We start from the raw sequence: 15,293 nt of genomic DNA on the forward strand, positions 1-15,293 counted from the left end.
GTCAAAATAATCAACATCACTGTCTTCCACCCTACATCTTGTCCCACTGGAAGGTCTTCAGGGGCATTAACAGGCCTGTAGCTGTCATCTCCTATGAGAACAATGCCTTCTTCTGGAATTCCTCCTGAAGGACCTGCCTGAGGTGGTTTTACAGTACACTTTTTTGCTGTTGTTGTAAGTAGAAGAAATACACTCTAAAATAATGATAAAAAGTGTAGTATAGTAAATACATAAGCCGGTAACATCATTGTTAATTATCATTATCAGGTACTCTGTACTGCGCATACTTGTATGTGCCATACTTTTGTACGACTGGCATGCCGTAGGTCTGTTTACACCAGCATCGCCATAAGCACATGAGTAGTGCCCTGTGCTATTATGTTATGATGGCTACAATGTCACTAAGCCATAGGAATTTTTAGCTCCATTATAATCTTTGGGACCACCATTATATATGTGATCCATTGTTGAGTGAAATGTCGCTATATGGTGCATGATTGCAGAGAAGACAATGTCCAACCTAAAAGAATGAATGACTAGTGTTGTCATTTTAGGGATGTGGTAGTACTTGGTGGTCTAGGGGAGGTGAGCTTCTTGATCCCTTTGAATTACTTAAACCAAGGTTGATGAGGAGAAGGAGCAGGAGAGGGGAGGTGCGTTTGTGTGCTGTAGGCCTTTTCTACTCATGGGAGGCACAGAGGCCTACGCTGGCTGCCCATCTTGTCTGCAGGCAGGCCCAGGCTAGGGTCCTGCTGGGGCCCAGGCAGCCAGGCCTCTGTGTGGGCTTGACCCACCAGGGAGAAGTCCCTACCAGTCTGTCTGGGGACGCTGGGGTGGGGCAGGGAGAGGTGCTAGACAGGACCAGCCAGCTGCCAGTGCCCTGGTCCTCGCCCTCTGAGAGTGGAAGGGTGGGGGTGGCGGCCCGACGCTCCTGGCGGGGAGCCCAGAGGAGTCTTTTGTAATCACAACATGATCTCGTGTGCTGAGCAGCAAAGCCGGCAGGGAGAGGCCGGCAGAGGCCCGGCTCCGGTGGCTCCAGCTTTCCTCCCACTCTGGCTCCCCAGGGGCTGCTCTGGAATTCTCTCGGTGCCCGCCGTTGCCATGCACTCGGCTGTGAGTGGCAGTCTGCCTTTGGCAGGGGGCTTCTTGGGACTGGGAGGGGGCTGGGATACCGGGCAGCCACGCTTTGGGGGCAGCTGGGGACAGCTGGGGCTGGGAGAAAGAGGGCTGTGACTAGATGGGTCACAACAGAGACCCCGCATCCAGACAGGGAGGAACCTGGAATCTTGATGCAGAGACATGGCTTGCCCAGGGTGACTCCCGGGCTGGGGCCGCCAGGGGAGCTGGCTCTCTCCGCCCCGACTACCAGCAGCTTTCGGCCTGGAGAGGCTGGGCCCGTGGGAGCGGCTCTTTCCTCCAGGCTGGGCACAGGCCTGGGTGTGGGGTCCAGGGCCTGAGAGCCCAGGACGGAGCCAGGGCCTCTCCTTTTTCTCTGGTTGTGGATCTGGGAGTCAAAGAGCTCCCCCCTCGACCTCCCGAATCCCCTGGCAGCTTCCCAGTCACGGCAGGTTCCGCTGCCAGAGCCATTTATAACTCCCATTCCAGGCTCTGCTCAGCAGTGAAGCTCCCTGGAGAGCTGGGGGAGGGGCAGCCCAGTGCTGGGAGCTGTGGCTTGGGGTGTGAGGCCCTGACCTGAGCCCCCCGAGGAGGTAGGGACAGGCAGACAGGCCTAGCTGGAATGGGGGCTTGGGGCCTTCTTTGGGCCATCTCCCCGAGCAATCCCCTTCCTTCCTGGGTGACCTTAGCTGTGGGTCTGGGATCTGTTCCTTGGGTGGTAAAAATGTGAAAGCTGGGGACTGGTGAGAGGGGGACCCGGAAGTCAGGGGCTTGGGTTCCCTGCCTCTGCAGGGGCCTGCCAGAGCTGAGTCCCCCATGAGCAGGCAGGAGAAGGACGCAGAGCTGGATCGGAGGATAGTTGCCCTGCGCAAGAAGAACCAGGCCTTGCTCCGCAGGTACCAGGTGAGTGAGCTGCCACAGGGCCGGGAGGACCCGCTTGGCTGCCACTCCCTGGTTGCCGCACACGTGATAGTCTCTCCCTGCAGGCTCAGGAATGCGCCTCTGGGGCTGGGGCCAGGGGTAGGGTGGGTATGGTCCCTCTTAGAGGCTTGGTCAGGGTCCTGGGGATGTGTGACGTGGCGCCTCTGCCCCCTGGTGTCCCACTGGTGTCTCTCCGTGTAGGCCTGTCAGCGTCTGTGTCTCTGTGCACCTGGGGGGCCATGGCGTGTGCTGACCCCGGGCCCTCCCACAGGAGATCCAGGAGGACCGTCGGCAGGCAGAGCAGGGGGGCATGGCTGTGACCACACCAGCACTCCTCCGGCCCGACGGCCTCACCGTTACCATCAGCCAAGTTCCCGGTGTAAGCCTCACCCTGGGAGACAGGGCTCTTAGCAAGGAGGTGGAGGCCCAGACCACGTCAGGGGAAGACAGCTGCCTCTGTTCCCCTCTTCTACTAACTGTTCCAGGGTGCATCCGTCAGCTCCCAACCTCCTGCAGTAGAACCACTGCTGTCCCCACCAAAGGGCCACAGCTGAAAGCTCCCCTACCCCCAGTAGAAGCCTCCCTATACCCTTTTCTAGTCCACAGCCCTGCGCCTATGCCACAAAGCACAGGCCACTCAGCACACGCCACTCCTAAACCTCAAGCCCCAGGGGCTAAAACCCTGCAGGAAGTGGGGGACAGAGAAGTTGGGGCTGAATGCCAACAGCAGTGTCTGAGGGACAGAGACCCATTGTCTGAGTGCTCTGGGTTTCCCAGCTCAGAGATGACGGGGGCCACTGTGGCATCTTGGGCCTCTGGGTGGCCCTGGGCCCTGGATAACCTCATGCCATTGGCATGTGAACAGCCTGTGGGAGTCAGCTCCTCTGTGGGGAATGCAGGGAGGGCTGGGGTTAGAATCCAGGCCTGGGGAACCACCGAGAGGACCCAGCACCCAGGTCCTGCCTAGCACTGCTCATGTGGCCTGAGGGTCTTCGTTCTGCAGGAAAAGCGGGTGGTTAGCAGGAACTGGGTAAGGGGCACCTGTGGACCCGGAGTGACCAACGAGATGCTTGAGGATGAGGATGCTGAGGACCACGGGGGTACTTTCTGCTTAGGGGAGCTGGTGGAGCTGGCTGTGACCATGGAGAACAAAGCAGAGGTGAGCAGGGTGGGTGGGGAGTGCAGGCATCGGCGGGCAGCTTCTTCTTCCCTGACTCTGCTGTACTGCCCATCTTCATCCTCCCAGGCCAAACGGATTGTAAGTGAAAAGCCCATCAGAGCAAAGAACCAAGGCACAGAGGGGTCACCTGGAGGGCGTGTGACCCGGAGCCCCCCCATGCAGGTGGCCATCAGCTTGGATTCTGCACGAAAGGTGCGTCTTCAAGAGGGGATGGGGACATGGATCTGAAGGTCCTCACTTAGGGGAGGCAGAGAAGCCGAGTCAGATATGTCCCTCATCTGCAGGGACGTGACTGAGGGAGCACCTGAAGGAGTTCCTGCTCCTCCTTCCTTTCTCCGGCCAGTCTCTACTTTGGGTGGGCCTTGAAGTGGGAGACAGTTTAAGCCAGAGATGTGATCCAGCCCCCTCCCCTATCTAGCCCTGCTGGTGGCACGGGAGTGGAGGAGGGGCCTGAGGGTGGAGTTGACTGGCCAAGTGCCAGGTGTGACCTCTAGGTGGCAGCAGCCCCTAGTCCTTGCCCTTGCTCACAGCCTCCAGGGCCCCTCCCACTCCGGCTGGTCTACATATCCCTGCAACAACCCTGTGGGTTGGTGCTATGGAGATCCCCATTTTACAGATGAGGAAATGAGACACAGAGAGGTTAAATTACTTGCCTAAAACACACAACTAACAAGTGGATGGAAGCCATTTCCATGGGAGAGCTGGAACACATCTAATTTTTAGCTGGAGATGTGGAAACCTTGAGAGAGGAAGCACCTGAGTCTCCAGACCCCACCCCAAGCCTCTTCCTGCTTCTCCCTTTCGCTCTGAGTGTCTTCTCCCTGCAGGGTGCTTGGGAGCCCCAGAGCCGGCCGGTGGGGGAGCCCCCGGAGGCGGGCTGGGACTACGCCCAGTGGAAGCAGGAGCGGGAGCAGATCGACCTAGCCCGCCTCGCCCGGCACAGAGACGCACAGGGTGACTGGCGCCGCCCGTGGGACCTGGACAAGGCCAAGCCCACGTGGGTGGCTGGGTTGGGCAGCTTGCTGGGCTGGTGATCCTGTGGTGTGGGGTGGAGCTGGCTGCGGGCACTGCTGGGAGGGCTGCAGGGACTCTCCTCGGGGTGCAGAGGACCTTGCTGAGCTCTCTGGTCAGGCCCAGAGTTCAAGGCTCTGTGTGCACACTGGGTCTCCCATCTTTCTTGGGCCCACCATCTCCCTGCTGCCTTCAATTCTGGGCCTGGGCTTGCGGGAGAGGGGTGTCATGGTGGGGCCCACAGCAGCTTCTGTGCACCAGCAACCTGACTCCATCTGTCTACACAGGCTACAGGACTGCAGCCAGCTGACGGGAGAAGGCTCAGCCAGGGCAGGCAGCAGAAGGGGTGAGCTCACACCTACCTCATCCCTCCGCTTCTTGGCTTTGTTTATCTTTCACCCCCTTGTCCTCTCTTTCCTCTGTCTCTTAGTTTTTTACTTATTTTCAGAGCTGAAAGGAAGCATTGGAGAACATCTTCCTTCCTCTCCCTCACTATCAGAGGAGGGCACCAAGACCTCCCATCCTCCCCTCTGAGCCCACAGCCCTTGTCCAGGTTCTGACCAGGAGGCCCCAGAAGGAGGCTCAGTGGAAGCCTGCCCAGGGGTCTCTTCGAGGCACTGGTCCCTAATGGGTGAAGGTCCTGGTGGTCCTTCCCCAGACACACTGTAGAAACAACTGTGGATTTCTGGTCCCCTTGTTTTATATATAAAGAAGCTGTGGCCTGAGAGTTGGGGCCAGACACCTAGCCAAAGAGTGGCAAAGCTAGCACAGGACCCGACTCTCCTGACCCCCAGGCAAGGGCGCTTTTGGGGAGGCAAAACCCACGACTGGCCCCGAGGACTGACAGCTTCCTGAGGCTGGAAGGACCAGTGTTCCCATTTTGGATCCTTTGTCACCCCACTTTTCCCCACTTTTTTGTCCCCGTCAGGTCCCAGGAGCCACCGGAAACTACAACCCCCACCATTGCTCCCTGATGGAAAAGGTGAGTTGGGGAGGAGGAGGGGCCAGGTCTCGAGACGGAGCTGGCTGCTATGGGCCTCTTCCCTCCTTGGCTTGTGAACCATCTCTTGCAGGTCGGGGCAGGCAAGCCAGCAGACCCTCAGTGGCACCAGCCACAGGCAGCAAAGCCCGGGGCAAGGAGAGGCTGACTGGCAGGGCCCGAAGGTAACAGGTGGCAGGGGACAAAATCAAAACTGGCATCTGGGTGTCCCAATTTCCTGGACCAGTACAGGCCCAGGTGCCAGCTCCATCCCTGGGGCCCCTGCCTTCTGGCTAACTGCTGCCTGGCGAGAGGTTAATGAGATGCTGGGAGAGGCCATTAGCAGAGGCTGCAGCGAGAGCCTGGTGCCTGGGGAGGCTGGTGGTAATTACAGCAGCTCCCTTCCCCTGGGAAGTGAGGTATGCCTTTCCCAGGCATTGCAGGCAGGGACACGCCTGGAGTCCCCACAGAACTCAAGGCGCTGCAAGCTTGGCCATAAACAGCAGCTGGGGACCCAGGATAGGCCCAGAGTGCGTGGCATTCAGAGGAAATAGTTGGATTTAGGGAACAAGGTCAGGCTTGGGAGGGAGAAGCATCCTGGAGCCACATTCTGGCTCTGATCTCAGTCTGAGGCCCTTGGGCTTTGGCTTCTCCCAAGGATTTCTTTGGCAAGGAGATGGAGGCCCAGAGGAGGTGGAGCCCCTCCTCTCTGGTCCTGCCATGGCTGCTCCTCTCTGCTGAGAGCTGTGGGGCTCTAGGGAGAGTCTGGATCACCCCTGGGATTTCTCCACTGCTCCATGTGAGGCCTAAACCGTGAGGTCCCAGCTCAGCCTTCCTCACTGGCTCTCAACTCCACCCCACCCCTCTATTCAGGCGGGGGCACGGCTCTGGGGTGGGGTGGGGTGGGGCGTGTCATGAGCTGTGTTTCTACAGGTGGGATATGAAGGAGGACAAGGAGGAGCTGGAGAGTCAGGAGGTAGGTACTTGGGTATAGGATGGGGCAGGCTGGGGACGCGAGCTGTGGATTCATCAGCCACTGGGGCTGTTCTCTTGTTTCAGGGAAGCCAAAGCACCAGAGAGACTCCCAGTGAGGTGGAGCAAGCACAGAAGCAGAGCGGGATGGAGCAGGGCCGACTGGGGAGCGCCCCTGCAGCCAGCCCAGCCCTGGCATCCCCAGAGGGGCCAAAGCGGGAGTCAGTGGCTTCCACAGCCAGCTCAGTCCCCTGCTCTCCACAGGAGCCTAACTTGGCTCCTCTTGACCTCTCTCTAGGAGGAGCTGGCATCCCTGGGCCTAGGGAGAGCACGTGTGTGCTCAGTCTGAGGCCTGGGGCCCAGGAGAGCCCTGTGTCTTGGCCAGAGGGCTCTGAGCAGCAGCCCCTGGGGTGGAACGATCACCAGACTGAGCTGGAAGTCCAGACTTGCCCTGAGCCACAGAGAGGAGCAGGGCTCCCAGAGCCCAGAGAAGACAGGTCTGGCAAGGCTGGGGCCCAGCAAGGCCTGGCCCTGAGAAGCCGGCCCCCCAGAGGAGGCAGCCAAGGGCCGAGAGGCACAGCAGGTATGAGGCGCAGGACAGGGCGCCTTGGCCCTGCAGGAAGATGCTGAACACAGCTCCTAGGAGCTGGGGAGCCCCAGGGGAGAGGAAGAGGGAAGCACTGTGTTAACAGCCCTCCGCATGACGGCCATGTGGTTGCTGGTGGCTTGCGCCATTGTCACTGAGCAGTGTGGCAAAGTCTCCAGCACGGCGACCATGTGAAGGCAAGGAGTGGCCTCCCTGCACCTCACATGCTCATCCCCATGCACATGTGGGTTTTCACACATGGGCACAGCCCCTGGTGTATTCCCCTGGCATCTGAGGCTGGTGCACCCTGACCTGGGCCTACCGCTGCCCAGGCCACAAGCCCTCTCCACTATGACGAGAGAACAAGGCTTGGTGGCACCCAGCACCTGGCTCCCCTGGCTCCCTGTCATTGCCCCAGGGCCTGGCCTCCCTCTCCAGCTGCAGGCCTTCACCTCTTGCCCGGGCTGGATTCCCCCAGTCCCAGATTCCCAGGATGTCCAACCAGGGGAATCCCAGTAGCCACGTGCCAGTCTCCTGCCTCTCCTGAGTGGTGGCTGAGGCCTGGAGGAGGGGAGGCCACACAGCTGGCAGGGTCTGGCCTGGGCAAAGAAGAGTAGAGCTCACGTCTTCTCAGTGAAAAGGAGGATCTCTGGAAAGTCCTCCTCTCTGAAATGGGTGGGATGGGGAGAGACAACCTCCTCTCCCACTGCAGGATGGGAGAAATTACTCCCAGGCCCCCACACCCAGGTCAGACGTCACGTGCACCCTGAATGGAGGCAAGGGCCTGGCCCTGCAGCTCAGGGTCATTTCCTGCCCTTTCCACTTCCTCTTTCCCCACCGCCCTGCACTAGCACCAGGGCCAGGCCAAGGCAAGAATCAGACAGGGACTCCACAGACAGAGAAACAACTTCCAGCTAAGTATGACATCAGGACGTGTCTTTCCTACAAAGCCTCCATCCCCACCCCTCCCGAGGCCCACGTCTGCTGAATTATCTGGACTCCGCACAAGCTGTGGCTTCCTCTCAGTTCAACAAACATTTCCTGAGCACCCACTACCAGTAATCCAGCCGGTAGGCGACGGAGACTGCCAGCAGGAGGGAGGGAAGAAAGCCAGTCATCCAGCAGATCTGGGCTGTTCTGGGCGGGAGCTGTTCTGGGCCATAGGTGCCCTACAGGGCTAGGGGCAGGATGGCAGTAGGAGCTCCAGGGGACCCTCCCACCTCTGCTTGGCACAAGCAGGTGCCCTTCTTTCTTGTTATGTGTGCCTTCTGCTCCTGAGCCCTGGTGTGGACCTCACCGCATGGTCCCCTCTGCCCCTCCTCTCTGGTCCTGCCATGGCTGCTGTTCTCTGCTGAAGGCTGTGGGGCTCTAGGGAGAGTCTGGACCACGCTGGGATTTCTCCATTGCCCAATGTGAGGACTAAACTGTGGGGTCCCAGCTCAGCCTTCCTCACTAGCTCTCAACTCTACCTCACCCCTCTATTCAGGAAGGTGAGGGGTGTCTCTTTAGCGGACCAGACTGTTTTGAGAAGTGTCTCTCATATTTTAACTGAAGAGTCATGCAGATTCTGATGGTCTGGGGAGGGTCTGAGAGTTTTGTTTTTTTTTTTTTAAGTTAGGGTCTTGCTGCATCACCTAGGCCAGAGTGCAGTGGCGCAATCAGGGCTCACTGCAGCCTCGAACCCTGCAGGCTCAGGCGATCTTCTCACCTCAGCCTCCTGAGTAGCTGGGACTACAGGCGTGCCACCATGCCTGGCTAATTTTTGTATTTTTTGTAGAGGCAGGGTTTCACCATGTTGCCCAGGCTGGTCTCCAACTCCTCAGCTCAAGCGATCTGCTCGCCTTGGCCTCCTGAACTGCCGGGATTACAGGCATGAGCCACCACCCCTGGCCAAGAATTCATATTTCTAAGAGGCTTCAGGTGAAGCCCATGCTGGTTCCTGGACCATGCTTTTGAGTAGAATATATGTGTAGAAAATATGCTTTTGACTAGAATATATGAAGGGCTGGGAGTGAAGACAGACTCTAGACTCTAAAGGCTGGCGGCTGGCTATGTAGGGGACGGGAGACTCTAAAGGCTGGCGGCTGGCTATGTAGGGGACGGGAGAGCGCTACCCCTGTCAGGTGGTGGGGGCTTCCTGGCTTCAGAGTTGGGTGGGAGACTTGGGGAAGATGCTTTGGAAGGCAGTGAGTGGGTGGTGTCAACTTCTGGTCGTGCAGTGGGAGAGCTGGTCAGGGATGGGATGGGATGGGATGGAGTGAAGGGGGCAGAGGCATTTGGTATGGGGTTGCTCAGAGGAATTTTGGAAAGGCTTGGAAACATTCCTATATACGTGAGACACACCTATGCCAAGGTGAAGACTCCAAGCTCAAGTTTTTCTCTTGCCTTCTAGTCACAAGAACATGGCTTTGGAGTGTGACACTGGCCTAGGAATCCATGACTCCCAAAGGATGGGGCCAGGGGTAGAGGAGGTTCAGGCAAAGACCTTGGATTTTGGAGACATCAGGCAGATGTCTCCAAAAACGACTGTGATCAAGAATCTGAATTGTAAGATTCACAATCTGCTCCCCAACCCAGTGCTGCCAAGTGTACAGCTGCACCTCTGCGAAGCGGCATACACCAGGCTTGTCTGACCCTGGGATGAGGATGTAGGAAGCAGGCAGAGCTCCGGTTCAGCCCTCACAATGGGACTGAAGCAGGAGAGAAGGCTGGGCAGAAGGGCTATGGGGAAGTAGGGCTTGTCTCCGTGGAGTGACATCCAGAAGGATGTCAGGAGAAGGGATGTCACAGGAGTTATAGGCATTGGAGGGAACAGAGGCTGGCACAGGACCTCTTCATTGCAGGAAGATGGTAGTGCAGGCAGGTAACATTGAGCTCTTCTCAAAAGAGGAGAGCTCTTCTTCAAGATAAGGGACGTGGTAGTTATGGTGGTAACCCCCAGCTGTCTGTCCAGGTGGTTGCCACCCCTCCTGCTCTAGGATGGAAGCAGCCATGGAGTGGGAGGGAGGCGCAATAAGACACCCCTCCACAGACCTTGTCATCATGGGAAGCTGGTTCTACCTCTTCCTGGCTCCTTTGTTTAAAGGCCTGGCTGGGAGCCTTCGTTTTGGGTGCCTTTCTCTTCTCCAACCAACAGACAAGACTACTCTTCAAAGGTGGAGGGTCTTCCTGAAACACAGCTGCCAGGAACCCAGGCATAGGGCTGGGGGCCCGGAAAAAGGAGGGCACACAGGAGGAGGGGAGGAGCCAGTAGGGAGATGCTGGCTTTACCTAAGGTCTCGAAACAAGCAGGGCAAAATAGGCAGAGGCCTCTCCATCCCAGGCCCATTCTTGACAGATGGCGGGAGGGAAATGCAATAGACCAGCCTGCAAGGAAGACATGTGTTTTGATGACAGGCAGCGTGGCCTGGTGGAACAAGCACAGGCCTTGGAATCCGATGGACTGAATCAGAACCCTAGGTCTGCCATCTGTCAGCCGGGTGACCTGGGTCAATTTTAGCCTCTAAAAGCCTCAGTCTCCTTATCTGCAAAATGAGGCTTGTGATACCTACTTTGAAGGGTTGCTGAGAAAATTAAAGAGTATCCAAAATAGTCTACGGCCATACCACCCTGAATGCGCCCGATCTCGTAAGCTAAGCAGGGTCGGGCCTGGTTAGTACTTGGATGGGAAGAGTATGGAAAACATACCTGCCCGCAGTTGGAGTTGGATTCTCTCTTAACAGTAGCCTGGCACACAGAAGGCACTCAGTGAATATTTGTTCAATAAATGAAGTAGCGATTTGGTGTGATCTCTGTGTTCTTTGTTTTCTACCTTTTCTTTACGTTCTCTTCTAGCCTCATCTTTGCTGGGTGTGGGGGTGGGGGGCGGTCAATGCACTTTCAGGGAAACAAGGAATGGTCTGTAAAGTTTATCCGGCCCACCAGGCGAGCTTCCTTCAGTCCCATGGGGGGTCCAGTGGAGTCGCAGCCTCGAGCAGTGCCCCTGCTTTACCAATGAGTGTTCTTTGACCTCCCTCACTGGCTCCATCGCACTTACCCCCCTTCACCCTGCACGCTGTGCTGAGCTGGAGGCTCACAGGGGTTCCTCCTCTCTTCTGTCTACCTCAGTAGCAACCTCACACACTCACACCACCGTTTCTTGCTTATTTTCCCCAGAAACAACCCCCCTTGAGGAGTTTGCTCTGTGTGTCCCAGAGTTGTTTTGTCACCCAAAGGAGCAGCATGACTAGAGTTTGCTATGGTCAAGGGACAGGAACTGGGGATCCTTGGAAGCAGGAGAGCCTAGCTATCCAACAAGGCACAAGTTTGGAATGTGAGACCACCAGTCAACTCCAGCCCCAACCCTGTCAGGGGCAAGAACAACAGGAAAAGATCGCACTAACCCCCTAAAAGAACAAGGAACTGTCAAAAATCCTAATACAGCCGTATTTTCTTATTTTAGGGACTAAATCAAGGGGAGGGGCCGAGGGAATAGGAGAACTAAAGACATGTCACTTCTGTTGCAAGTCACTTACCCATGTCCACATACCCCACACACATCTCTTTCTGAGTAAGGGTTATCAGGGCTCATGAGGAAGGGCTGACAGCGGTTGACCACAACCCCACCAAAGGGGGAGAACTCAAGGCTGGGAGAGGGAATGAGAGCAGCCAGCAGAAAGCATGGACTGCAGCTGCTTTCTCTCAAGTCTGCTGGGCCTTACGTCACAGCTGCTCATTAAGCACCCACTTGACGCCGGGGAAGTGAAATAGCACAGACCTGGCACCAGAGAGAACAAATGTGGCACCCAGTGCTCCTTTTAAGGACTGGCTCAAGAAGCAGCAGGCCTCAGGGCAGGAGGTGAGGCAAACACAGCAGTACCTTCGCTGGAGAGGGACGGGACTCGCTCAGGGCTGCCTTTTTAACAAGCTCTCCAGGGCAAATTCTGCGGCAACTGTCAAAAATAATGGACAATGCAGCCTTTTTCCCTTTTCTTACAAGCACTAGGGACACTGTTTCCTCTTCCCCCAGCAGGGCAGCTGGCTTTAACCAAGAGAAAGGGTCAAAAGGCACCTCGATGACCATCTGTCAAAACAGAAATACCCTACCCCTAAGTTACAGCATCAGAGGAAAAGGCTGGGCCAGTGGTTCTGACTTCAGTGTGTATCAGCATCACCTGGAAGGCTGGTTAAAACAGAATGCTGTGCTTCGCTTTCTGAATTTCTTCTTCAGTTGGTCTGGGATGTGGCCTAAGCTGTCATTATTCTAACACATTCCTGGGTGACGCTGATGCTGCTAGTCTGGGCACACTGGTGTAATGTTTACCACCTACCCCCTTCACATTTCTTTCTGTGCAGCATCATATTGCCCAAGGGACAGACATTCCCTTGAAAATATATTACTTCATGTGTACACATTGTACTTTTATTCCCAAGATCTCAAAGCCCTTTCAGATCTATAACCTCCATTTGCTCTCAGGAATTCCCATTTATTTAGCAGAAAAGAGAGAGGTCAAAGGCCTTAACTAACGCCGTTGTTGAGTCCCCAGGCTTCCCGTCTTCCAGTTCAGGGGTCCCTCCCAAGAACACACAGTCTCCCTGCCCAGGGCCTTGTGATGCTGTGAGCTGTCTACACCTCTAAGCCTGGCTGCCGTGACTCTACACCACCCAGGCTACCAGCAGGGAGCTGAGGGAGCAGGGGGGCCTCCAGGACACAAGTGTGGGGAGACCTCAACTAACGACTCTGAACACTGAGGTAGCAGAGAAAGGTATATGTATTTCAAAGGAAATCCTTGGTAATCAATGCAATTGCTTTTTTTTTTTTTTTTGGACAAGTTGGTTTTCGGAGTTTTGAGGTTCACTTAGAACACTGTAGACACCAAATAAAGATCTAAACTAAACTAAAATTCTTGAATTAAAGGTAATGGTTCGTGGAAAACATCCCTGCGGATATTAGCTAAAATCTTACTGCTATTTAACTGATAAGCTATTGCAAAAACAGAATACTGAAGAAAACAGGGTCGTTTGACAAGGGGAGACTTGCGGGCATGACTGTAAATTCCTTGCGGATAATTTTCTGGTCCTTTAGTGGTCGCTTAACAAACGTTGATAGAATTGAATGGGGCACAGGATCCAGTGAGGAGCGCTGACCAGGTGGCTCCCACACAGGGTGTTTCTGCACTTCGGGTGGAAAGCCTGGTAGAGTCTAGGTGAGTGGGAAAGAGAAGTTTGTTTGTTTGCTTTTTCAATTAGCTACTGGAGGGGACAAAAAGCATAACACAGGCTTTCTGGCAGCAGAAAACCACAGGCTATGTCAGCAAGTAAAACAGAGGTAACCAAAAAACTGTCGACAGAGCAGGCATGTTTATAGCTTAACATTAGGCTGCAGGGCTGGCACCAGGTCACATATCCTACGGCATGTCCATTAAGCACCACATGGAATACCACCGCGCACCGCCGGCACCCGGAAAGAACAGGAAGGCCAAGGCTGAGTCCTTCGACTTGGAAATAAAAAAACTGAGGCCAGAGAGATCAGTGCAGCTATAATTTGCAGGGGTTTTCTTTAGCAACCCACCTTCTTGAACCAGATTACGGGCTGTGGATACGGGCACGCAAGTAGATTACGACAGGGACACCACAGTGATACTAAGGTTGACTCCATCAGCACCCAGCACCCACTGGGTGCTGATCAACCCAGAGATCAACAAATTCTGAGTACCCACTGCCAGGCACTAAGTGAGTGCTGGTCATGAGAAACAGGCAAAGCCACTGCACTTTCTCCTTCCACTGAGGGAGATGGAAAACAAAAAGTACAGCTGTGGCCCTTTTGTTACTGAATTGCAATTCCAGAAATACCTCCATTCTCTGTAGACAGGAAAGAGAGGACAATTATTACCCCTTTTAAATAGCTGTGGTAGCCCTAAAGCTTGTGACCTGACTTTTCAGCTCTCCTTAAAGAAACATGTAGAAACAAGTAGATGCTATGCATTCAGCATTTCAAGACAGGATATAAATACTCCACGAAAGAACACGCTATCTCAGAATTCCCCAGTGAAAACTGAAAAACAAGGTAGACAGAAAAGCTTCCAAAACACGGTCTCATACCATGTGGAAATCTAGGGCTGTCAGGAACAGAAATATTTCTTATGCTTAAAACCTCAGAGAAACACTTCACTGTACCTTAACATTAATGGGGAAAGTGAAGATACCCTCACAAACTCAGCCTAATGGGTTCCTTCCCTGATCTCCCACCCCTAAAACCTTCACTTTCAAAACAGGCTTATCTCTCTTCAAGTTCAGGCTGTCAGGGAATAAATGAATGCACACCGTAACTTCCAATATAAGCAAACACCTAGAAATGGTCCTGGTAGTCCCGGTGGAAAGCCATGGAAGGAAAGTAACCCCGTTTGCACAGATCTCTCCTTCCCGGCTTAAAACTTGATGGACAATTGTGCAGCCGATTTCTAACCCTTGGAAATAAAGCTATTCAGACCACTGCTCCTCGACCAACCAGGCCCTGTCTCGTCCGCTAGCAGGCTCCCACTGTACATATTGCTGTATGTGCCCAACATGTGAAGCCACCGTGGGCAGCTGTGGGAGCCACATGTCACTGTCTGCAAAAAGGAGGGGCCGACCAAAAGAGCCTCGGAAACTCTTTCACTCCCCTTCTGCTCTGCCTTACCAAGCCCTCTCTCGGAAAGGCATTGTGTAGGCTGAAGAGGGAAATAAAAGAAGGGCAGACTTTTTCCATGCCTCCCCGCAGACTACAAGGTAATGTAAAAGAACAGTAGCTACCCCCCAACAGCTCTGCTGAAGTGCAGGCCTCAGGGGGCCCCACCGACACTGGCTTCTCACTCCGGATTTGTACCGGGCAGCATTGTCTAATAATGAGCTGAGCTCAATTGCTTACCATGTATTTTGCAGCATAACTAATCCCTTATATTTGTGCTTTTCACCCACATCTTTTTTGTTTGCTTGAAGGGAAGAAAAAAGCCTCACCTTTGAAGCAACCTACACCTCTCAGCCATTTGGCTCTCTTACCTCCTCCACGGTAGACAAAGCTCTGACCAAGCACCACAGACGCACACTTGCCTTTCAGGTGTTAGCACTTCTTGAGTTATCTAGAAGCCAATGGTTGAAAGGTGAGGACAGTGATGCTATCAGGCAGCTTATCCTCACCTCGGTGCTTAGCCAGCTAAATGTTTGCAGTAAATCTTAATATTCATGCTTACTGGGCCCTTAGCTTTGTCAGCTAGGCATCTGCTCCTGTAAAGCGGAACTTTTTCTCAGCCTGCTTAAGGTTGGCAAAAGGTGGCTGAGCTAGAGATCACTGTTCTTCCCACCCCAGGATTGCTTCCCAACTAAGATGGATTCTGCCATCCTTCACTAATCAATGCATTCCAGCCATCAGGCACTGAGAACAGCAGGGCAATTGTTTTTTCCTCCTCAACCTATTCATCACCATCCATCCATCACACCTCAGACCAGTTACTCTTCCACCTCTACTCCGTCTCCTTGAAGCACAGTAAGAGAAATGATCAACTTACACAGGC

At 54.8% G+C, this 15,293-nt stretch overlaps 1 protein-coding gene across 1 annotated transcript; it reads left to right on the forward strand.

Moving 5' to 3' along the window:
• The first annotated feature begins 959 nt into the window (after window positions 1-959).
• On the forward strand, window positions 960-10,553 carry LOC105504970 (chromosome unknown open reading frame, human C15orf52). Its single transcript, XM_011932631.1, has 12 exons — window positions 960-1,113; window positions 1,909-2,019; window positions 2,309-2,416; window positions 3,041-3,196; window positions 3,284-3,409; window positions 4,045-4,214; window positions 4,516-4,574; window positions 5,157-5,210; window positions 5,302-5,392; window positions 6,141-6,183; window positions 6,267-8,802; window positions 8,842-10,553. The coding sequence occupies exons 1-11, from the start codon at window positions 970-972 to the stop codon at window positions 6,807-6,809; spliced, it is 1,605 nt and encodes a 534-aa protein (XP_011788021.1). The 5' UTR covers window positions 960-969; the 3' UTR covers window positions 6,810-8,802; window positions 8,842-10,553.
• Window positions 10,554-15,293: the final 4,740 nt, after the last annotated feature.

The sequence above is a fragment of the Colobus angolensis genome, unplaced genomic scaffold, assembly GCF_000951035.1.
Source record: "Colobus angolensis palliatus isolate OR3802 unplaced genomic scaffold, Cang.pa_1.0 Scaffold97, whole genome shotgun sequence".
In the NCBI taxonomy this organism is placed as follows: domain Eukaryota; kingdom Metazoa; phylum Chordata; class Mammalia; order Primates; family Cercopithecidae; genus Colobus; species Colobus angolensis.

Coding starts and splice junctions, on each gene's coding strand:
- LOC105504970 (XM_011932631.1), top strand. CDS start 970: ATGATCTCGTGTGCTGAGCAGCAAAGCCGGCAGGGAGAGGCCGGCAGA. Junction 2,417..3,040: donor CCATCAGCCAAGTTCCCGGT/GTAAGCCTCACC, acceptor TTCGTTCTGCAG/GAAAAGCGGGTGGTTAGCAG. Junction 6,184..6,266: donor AGGAGCTGGAGAGTCAGGAG/GTAGGTACTTGG, acceptor CTCTTGTTTCAG/GGAAGCCAAAGCACCAGAGA.